Below are 9962 nucleotides of genomic sequence, written 5' to 3' on the forward strand. Positions count from 1 at the left end.
AAAATAAAATTTTATAGATTTTTAATTTTTTTTTTTAAATTAATTTTTTTATTTTTTTTTTTAAAATTTTTTATAATTAATTTTAAATTTTTTTATAAAAAAAAAAAAAAAAAAAAAAAATATATATATATATATATATATTTACATAAAAAAAAAAAAAAAAAAAAAAAAAAAAAAAAAAAGACAATTATAATTTTTTTAACCTATTAATTTTTTATCTCCTTTTTTGAATTTAGATCTTTGTTTTTATTAAATTTATTTCTAATATAGTTATTCATAATAGTTTGTAATTCAATATTTTCCTTTAATCCTGGTTGTTCTTTTAATATTTTTTCATCGATTTCTAATTCTTTTCTCCATTCTCTTGGTATTTCCACTCTTTTGTAATTTTTTAGTATATCTGGTATTTTATAATTTCCTTTTTCCATTTTCAAAACTTCTTCTCGTGCCTTTTCTAAAATTTCTTTTTCTTCAAGTAATAATTTCAAATATTCTGGTCTGTCTATATATTCCAAATCAAAAAAATTCACTGGCAAATTATTATCAACAGCTATTTGTGCTTTTTTAGCAAGCTCATAATCAAATTCGACCATAGCATTAACATTTTCTTGAGTTAATGTTGCTCTTGGTCTAGTTATTAATTTCATTTCTAATAATTGAGATACTACCATAACACCTACAAGGAAAAAAAAAAAAAAAAAAAAAAAAAAAAAAGCTATTCACATGTACGTGTACATACTTTTTTATAATATCCTTTTTTTTTGTTTGTTTCTTTTTTAAATTATAGACAAAAAAAAAATATATATTTCTATAATAAGTATGATTTTTATAAAAATTACATATTTATATATACCATATTTTTTCTTAATATTTTTGTATATATACCTGGATGTGATATAAATGTAGTTTTATTTTGACGCACGCCAAAGGATACTAAAACATCGCACACTTTATTAGATAAATTCCTAACACTTTTAAATATCATTTTGTATATCAAAAAATTGGTAATTAAAAAAAAAAAAAAAAAAAAGGTTAAATTAATCAATATTAATAACTAAGAAGATATATAAATAAATATGCATATATATTTATTATATCAGTTAAATATTGAAATATTCTATATAACTATCTATTTTTATTCTCAATATGTGAATAATTTTGTATTCATTTAAAAAATATATATGTAATAAGTCCTTCACGTCTTAAAAAAAAAAAAAAAAAGAGAATAAACAAATGAAGAAAATATTTCATTTTTATATATTAGGACATTATTACATTATAAAATATATATCATTTTTTTTTTTTTTTATAAATTTTATTTTTCATTCCACTTTTAGGACATTTCCATTTTCTTTTTTCTTTTTTTTTGTAAGACGTGAAGGACTTATTACATATATATTTTTTAAATGAATACAAAATTATTCACATATTGAGAATAAAAATATGAATTATTAATTCTATAAAATTTGAAAAAATATATATAAAAAATATATGTCACTAAAAAAAAATTATTTAATGAATAAATATATAAATATATATATAATATATAAGGTATAATTATATTGGAAAGATTTTGTTATGAAATATTTTAAAAAATAAAGTTGCATACATTATCAGCAATACCATTTAAGTATCTATTAAATATTTGTATGGATCTATTCAGAGTTTTTTATATTATATTTTATATATATTCATATTATATTAAAATTATTATTTCATTTTTTGTGCAAAATGTTAACAGTATTATTTTGCTTCATTTTATTTATTTTGTTAATTATTTTATTAATTTTATTTTTCATTCCACTTTTAGGACATTTCCATTTTCTTTTTTCTTTTTTTTTGTAAAGTATTATTATATAATGATGCATAATTAAAAAAAAAAAAAAAAAAAAAAAGTGTATATACTTTTTTTTTTTTTTGAATAATTATTTATGAATAGGATTGTTAGATGTATTTTTGCTTTATTTTATTATGATTATGATGTATATTAAAAATTCGAAGTATTTGTCTTATAATATACAATAAATTAAACATAAAAAAACCAGACAATTAAATAAATTAACATATATATATATATATATGTATATATTATTATTAGTGTATAATTTATAATTTTTTTTGATTTTTCTAATTGAAACATTTCAATTTGTTTTCCTATTATTAGTATATATATATATATATATATATATATATATTTTTGATTGAATAGAATTTCTTTATGATTGTTGTTCATAAAATAATTAAAAATATGTTGTAATGGATATTATGGAAATTTCCATAGTGTTTATTTATTTTTTATAACAAGTTATAATTAAATTAAAGTTTATTTTTCTTGTGTTTTGTATTATTTATATAGATTATTTATTTTGTTTATAATATATTGCATAGATATATAACATATGGATATCAAATGATTTAAATGTGTGTATAGATAAGTTAAATAAATTTTATTATTATTTCACCATATATATATATATATATATGTGTGTGTGTGTGTATAAAAAAATGAGTAGTCTTTGTGAAGGTGAAATATTTATTGCCAATATAGAGAAGAAATCACTTGAATGTAGAGAAAATGACGAAATTGTTGTATTAAAAATATGTGAATTATGTAATATCATATATCCAATATTTAATAAGATATTTGGGAATGGATTTTTAGGTGATACCTTAAAAAAGGATCTAAAAAATTCTTCTTCTCAAGTTCAACGAGCTATTGAAAAATATCCTGAAGAAACAAAATATGTTTCCATGTTATATTCTTATAATATAAATAAATATGAGAATATAGAAAAATTAAAACGAGATTTAGAAAATGGAATTATAAGTTTCTTATGGATGAAAAGAACACTAGAATTTATTATAATATTTCTAGAGAAATGTTATATAACATGTAATGAAACTAAATTATCTATATGTGCACAAGAAGCTTATAATGAAGTATTAAAAAAATATCATGGATTTATAACTTCAAAAATAGTAAAATTATGTTTAAGGCTATCTCCTACTAAAGAAATTTTAACCAAAAAATTAGGATTTCAAACTCATCAACAAGCTTCAATGGTACTTGAAAAATGTCTTTCTATAACAAAACCTTTGGTAACAGATATATCGGTTACTATAGAAAGATTTAATTGTAATTTTGAGGAAAAAATTTAAGAAACAAAAAAAATTATGAACCTTTATTATATTCCAAAATTTGTGTTATATATATATATATAATTATAATCACTTTTAATAATTAAAAATATTATATATAAATGATAAATTTCATAATAATAACCTTTACATTACATATTTTTAAATAAAAATAGAAAATTTAAAGCACAAGAACTTCATAACTTTCTTAATATTATCTAAACATAAAATAGTAGATGATTTAACAAAATATTAAAAAGTTATTAAATTATAAAAAAAAAAAAAAACATATATATATATATATATATATTTATATATTTATATATCATGTCCAATTTGAGGGGAAAAAAAAATATAATACAGGTTTATTAACATATTCTAATTTAATATATACACCCATGTAAATTCTCAAAAAGTAAAATAATTTTGTCACATATATATATATATATATATATATATGTATATATAATTTTCCTAATGTTTTGTAAAAATTATGGTAAAATTTTTCTGCTTATGTGTAAAATGGAATGCTTTTATAGTTAATATAAAACAAATATATATTTTCTAATATCTTATTTATTCACTTTATAAAACCTTTCACTATAATATATTTTTATATATATATATAATATAAATGCGCGTAAAAAAAAAAAAAAAAAAAAATTCTAGTGAATAACAATAAATCACATGTTTGCTTTGCTTATTTTATTAAAAATGAAAAAAAAAAGAAAATTACAAAAATAAATGAAATATTGGAAAAAAAAAAAAAAAAAATATGCCTTTCATTATGTTTATATTAAATATAATTGTTATAAAATAAATAAATATATATATATATATATATAATTATATATTACCATATTTATATATACTTTTATTTTATATATATTTTTAATAAATACTAAAAAATGTAAAATAATTAAGTAAATTAAAATTTATATATTTTTTGACTTAAAGGATTAATAAATACCACAATGTATAAATAAATATATATATATTTTTTTTTTTATGTATGATACTATTTGAAAAAAGAAAATTACATAATAAAATGAATAGATGAAATATATATATAAAAAAAAAAGATTAAAAAAGATATAAAAAATTAAAAAAAAAAATAAGTAAAAAATAAAAAAAATATAACATATAAGAATAACGTGTAAATTATAAGGTTATAATAATAACAATACGATATTATAATAATAGAAAAATATAAGAAGATAAAAGTTCAAAAAAATATGGAACTTAATAAGAATGAAAAGAAAAAAAAAGATGATGAAGATGATTGGGAACTTCATCCATTATTTTTATCTAAAATTCCTAAAAAAAATGATATAGATAAGAATGCAGCTCTGTCAGCTTTAATAACATTAATTAACGAAGAAGAAGAAAAAGAAGTTTATAACTATGAACCAAGAAGAAAAAATCTAAGAAAAAAAATAACCGAAAGAGGAGAAATCATTCATAAAAAAGATAGAAGAAATATGTTTGAACCTTATCAAAATTATAAAGATATAAAATCTTTTGATAAGAAAAATAATTTCAATAAAGATAATTTAATTAATGATAATACACAAATGAATTTAAATGTAAATAATAATATAGATCAAAATATTAATTATATACAAGATGATAATAATATATCCAATCCTGATACAACTAATAACACAAGAAAAGATGGAGATGAAACAACTATGGGTGAATTATTAGTTTGTTTGAATATGATAAACTTAAAATGAATCCTCTTGATTTTTCTTTTTTTTTAAATGTGTTAAAATGATATATATATATATATATATATATATATATTTAAATTCATATTTATATTTTTTCCTTTTTATTTTTTTTGAGAAAAATAATTTTTTTTTAAAGTCTACAAATCAAAAATTGTTTTTAATCAATTATATTAACATTTTTTTAATTATCTTTTTAAAAAAAAAAAAAAAAAAAAAAAAAAAAAATTATATACATCATTATATGTAGTGTGTACTTAATGTACCATTTTTTTTTTTTTCAATATTTTAATATGACATACAAAAAAAATAAAATATATTAATATATAAAAAAGAAGAAGAGTCATATTAAATGAATAGTAACAACATGGATAAAATATAAATATATATTAATAGGCATATAATAAATAATCATAATATATATATAAAATATAATTATATATACAAATGCTATGTTGAGTATAATATTCTTTATTGGTTTAAAATAAATATTTAAAAAGACAAATAGTTATAAATAAAACAAATTAATTGAAATATTTTTTTATATACAAATATACTTTTTATGCACCTCTAAACAAAATATATATAAACTAAATATTTGAAAATACAAAAAAATATATATATATATATATATATATATATATATATAAGACAAATATATAGTTAATAAATAAATTATTAAACGAAAACAAAGTTAAATATATAAATATATATATATATATATATTAATTTTTTATGGTATTAAAATAATCTATATGTAATATATATAATTTCGTCTACTATCCGTCCATCTAAGTGAGTGGTTCTTCTAATTCTATCAGTTCGTCATTGTCTTTTTTCTCAGAAAGGTCCTGAAGTTAAAAAAAAGAAAAAAAAAAAAAAAATTATTACATTTGATACATGGGCATTTATGCTTATGTACATATATTATTCATTTTTTTTCATACCAAAAAATTGGCGTATAACAACAAAAGAAAACCTATAGAACTAGAATACAAAATCATGGTGAATCCAGCTCTGAAAAGAAAAAAAAAAATATATTTATATATATATATATATATATATATCTACATATATATAATAACAATTTGAAAGATTAAAACGTTTATATTCTTAGCATTACTTTAAAGCCAATCTATTGTCATTGGTATATTTGTGCATTATGTCCATAATAATCCCAGACAACAAAGGAGCTGAGAACCAACCAAAAACATTATATATGACTTGAGAGACAGCAGAGGATAAACTCTTCTGATGGTTATTAACGCACGATAAGAGCATTCCTAAAAAGATAAAATTAAAATGTAAATAAATAAATAAATATATATATATATATATATATATATATAATATTTATTTTTTATTTTTTATTTTTGACGTAATAAAAAAAGAGAATCATATTCTGCATACCCACACAAACGGGAACCAAAGCAGAGCCCGTAAAAAGACATAACCACAAGGATATCGAGAAAAAAATAAAATTCTTCAAATGAGCAGAAAGAATGCCAAATATACATGCGGATATAGCAAATGCTGTTGCTACCTTTATAGTTTTTGAATAATTTGTATTTTTATAACCTCCGAATAAATCACAAACAAAGCCACCAAACCAAACTCCAGAAGTAGGAGAAGTTAAAAAACATAAAGTTGATACAGTAACAATTTTCATTTTCTCTGTTAATAAAACAACAGACATATATTCAGTTATCCAGAATTGTATACCTGTTACTACAAAATATAGATTACTCATACCTAAGGTTATAATAATATATAATTTATTATGAAATAATTTTTTCACTTCTTTAAGAGTTTTTTTTAATACATTAGTTTTCTTTTCCATTATATATGTAGCTGATCTATTAAAATTACGACGCAATAATTTATTTTTTGAATCACTGAATAATTTACTTTTTCTATATTTATGTTTTTCAGCTATGGATTTATTTGTGGCTCTGGATGTATATGAAATATCTTTTGTTTCATTATTGTGACAAATATTTATATTATTATTATGATAAATATTATTATAACTGTTAATGTAATTGTTAGTTTTATATATATTGTCATATGTATTTGAATTATATATATTATTAGGATATTTATGATTCGAATATTTATTTGTAATATTATTATTGTGCTTATGGTTTTTATTTTGACTTTGTGTTATGTCATCAATTTCTTGAATACTTATATCATCAGTACACTGAGTGTTGTTAGAGGTTATATTAATTTTGTCAGAAGGTATGAATATCATAATTAAAAAAATTGGTAATAACAAGAATGCCTGAATCAAAAAAGGAGATCTCCATGTAGTAACAAAATTTACATTAGAAAAAATAGAATCATTTTTATGATAAGTATAAGAATTATTTGATAGAATTCCTCCTAGGAAATAACCAAAAACAGTTCCTCCTATGGATGCTAGTTGAATATATGACATCCATTGTGTAGCTTTTTCATCAGGTGAAAATTCATCAACCCATACAGGTAAGTATACAACAGGTATAGCTTGACAAAGTCCATTTACAAATCTAGAAATATACATAAAGGTAATACAATTTGCATGACTAAATATATATAAAGATATAGATAATAAGATGATACTTATAGTAACTAATAATTTAGCTGACAATAATTCGAATAATACACTAGCCATTATAGTACCAATAATTAATCCAAAATAAACTAAACTACCTAATAATGATTGTTCTATATAACTTAATGGAAAATCTTTTTGTATTTCTTCTAATGTTACTGGTATAGCTCCATGATCATAATTACATAAAATAGAAATACATATCATTAATGATAAGGTTAAAGTTAAAATATGTTCATTAGATTTTTTCTTATTAAATCCTTCCATAATTTTTTTTTTTAATATAATATTATTTTTTGTTTCTGTATTATCTTCAAAAGTTTGTAATAATGTATAATCATATTTATCAATACCCCAAGAATAATTTAAACAATTATTGCTTTCTTTTATTTTTCTTTCATTTTGTTGTGTTAAAATAGATGAAACCATTGATGTTAATAAACCACTATAACTGATACTTCCTCTTTTTTGATAATAATTACATTTATTATTATCATTCTTATCATTTACATCATTAATATAATAATCCTCTTTCGTTGTTATATTGTTTATATCTTTATTTATATTATCATATATATTATTTTTATGTTTTGAATCATATAAATTATCCATAACTTCTACACTATATATATCATTAGTTTTATCATTATATGAATCATATTTCTCATATTCTTTTTCTTCTACATTATTATATATTGTATTATTCTGAGGAATATTTATATCTGCTATCTTACTAAGTGATACATTTTGACTTGGTATAGATTCATAATGGTCACTTTCCATATCATCATTTGAATTTATTACGTTTGAAGGTGATACTTCATTTATTTTTTCATTATATGTTTTTATAATATGTAAATTATTTTGATTTATATATGATGATCTTTCCACAGATTTATTTTTTATATTATATATATTATTTATATTATTATGAATATTATTTACATCAGTTGATTCATTATTTTTTGGTAAAATATTATCATTATCATAATTATTTTTTTCATATGGAAATATATTTTTTTCATCTACATTATTTTTTATATTTCTATAATTGTCCTCTTTTGTATAATAATTATTATTATTATTACAATATTGAGGAACATTATTATTTATTTCATTTTTCTTACTCGTCATATTTTCTTTATATATATTTTTTTTTTTTTGTATCTTCTTTGGATCATTTTGAATGTTTTCATATACCTTTTCATTTTCAGAATCGTTATAAATTTTGTCAAGTTTTTGTATTTTTTTTTCATTATCACAAGTTGCATTTTTTAAATCCACATTAACATTATTTGATGATTTATAAATAGGTGCTACATATTTATTATTATTATTATACACCACTTTATAATCATTTGTATTATTATAATAATTACTTGTGTCATTATAATTTATATCATTACTATTTTTTATTACACTATTTGTGTTATATTCCAGATGTGTGTTAATATTATTAATATATGATTTATTCTTTTCTTTTAAATTATCATGGCTATTTTTTATACTTGGTGACATATACTTTTTTGATTCTATATATTTTTTTCCTTGTATAGGATCATATATATTATTAGTTTGTATACAATCTGATGAAAATATATTATTATTATTATGAATATTATTTATTATTATTTTATTTTTTTTTTGATCATAAACAGATATATTATTTATTTTAAGTAGATCTTTGTTGTTAATTTTATTTTTGATATTTATACAATTACAATCTATATTATTATTATTATTATTGTTAATTATAACAGGTGCGAGATATTTGGAATAATGTTCGTATTTATTTACAGGCTTGATATTATAATAAACATTGTTATGAATACTACCACCTTTAATAATATTATTATTATTATTGTCTATACCATTTTGTTCGTTCATATAATAATAAGGACCATTTTTATTTCCATTGTATAATAAATAACATTTCTCTTTTTTGCCTTCTTTTATTATATTATTTTTATTATTATTATATTCATAACTATTAATTGTTGTAGTATTCTTCATATGAATCTGCTCATTGTTCTTTATCATATATTCATTAGAATAACAAGATATTTTACTATGATTATTACTTTTTTTTTTTTCTTGTATATTATTATTATTATTTATATACTCTATACCATTTCGTATTTCTTGAGATCCCCCTTTTTTGTTTTTCTCATTTTTTATATTACCATTAGAAATATTTACTTCATTCTTTTCATTTGTCATTTTATTTTTAGATTCACTGTTTATTATAGATATATAATTTTTTGTGTATACATCCCTTGGAGTTCCATGAATACTATTGATATAATTTACTTTATAATTATTGGGTTCATTATTATAAATATGAATATTCTTGTTATTATAGATATTAATATTTTTATTAATGTAAATATTATTACTCACATTGTTGTTATTTATTTTATCCTGTGTGTTGTAAATGCTCTCTTTCTTTTTTGTCAAATTTTTTATCTCTGCCATTTAATCAACAAGTTAAATAAGAA

At 18.4% G+C, this 9962-nt stretch overlaps 4 protein-coding genes across 4 annotated transcripts; 2 read left to right on the forward strand and 2 right to left on the reverse strand.

The window, feature by feature from the left end:
- Positions 1-206: 206 nt before the first annotated feature.
- Positions 207-985, reverse strand: PGSY75_0915700 (hypothetical protein; the record flags this gene model as incomplete). Its single annotated transcript, XM_018785571.1, has 2 exons — positions 207-676; positions 886-985. The coding sequence occupies 2 exons, from the start codon at positions 983-985 to the stop codon at positions 207-209; spliced, it is 570 nt and encodes a 189-aa protein (XP_018641912.1).
- A 1520-nt stretch (positions 986-2505) lies between these two features.
- PGSY75_0915800 (putative glycolipid transfer protein) lies at positions 2506-3159 on the forward strand (the record flags this gene model as incomplete). Its single annotated transcript, XM_018785572.1, has 1 exon — positions 2506-3159. The coding sequence occupies one exon, from the start codon at positions 2506-2508 to the stop codon at positions 3157-3159; it is 654 nt and encodes a 217-aa protein (XP_018641913.1).
- Positions 3160-4373: 1214 nt separating this feature from the next.
- Positions 4374-4874, forward strand: PGSY75_0915900 (hypothetical protein; the record flags this gene model as incomplete). The annotated part of the gene is made up of 1 exon (XM_018785573.1): positions 4374-4874. The coding sequence occupies one exon, from the start codon at positions 4374-4376 to the stop codon at positions 4872-4874; it is 501 nt and encodes a 166-aa protein (XP_018641914.1).
- A 785-nt stretch (positions 4875-5659) lies between these two features.
- Positions 5660-9939, reverse strand: PGSY75_0916000 (putative sugar transporter; the record flags this gene model as incomplete). The annotated part of the gene is made up of 4 exons (XM_018785574.1): positions 5660-5719; positions 5816-5885; positions 5992-6151; positions 6279-9939. 4 exons carry the CDS (start codon positions 9937-9939, stop codon positions 5660-5662), a joined length of 3951 nt encoding a protein of 1316 aa, XP_018641915.1.
- Between the last annotated feature and the right edge of the window lie 23 nt (positions 9940-9962).

This window comes from Plasmodium gaboni, chromosome 9 (genome assembly GCF_001602025.1).
Source record: "Plasmodium gaboni strain SY75 chromosome 9, whole genome shotgun sequence".
NCBI lineage: Eukaryota > Apicomplexa > Aconoidasida > Haemosporida > Plasmodiidae > Plasmodium > Plasmodium gaboni.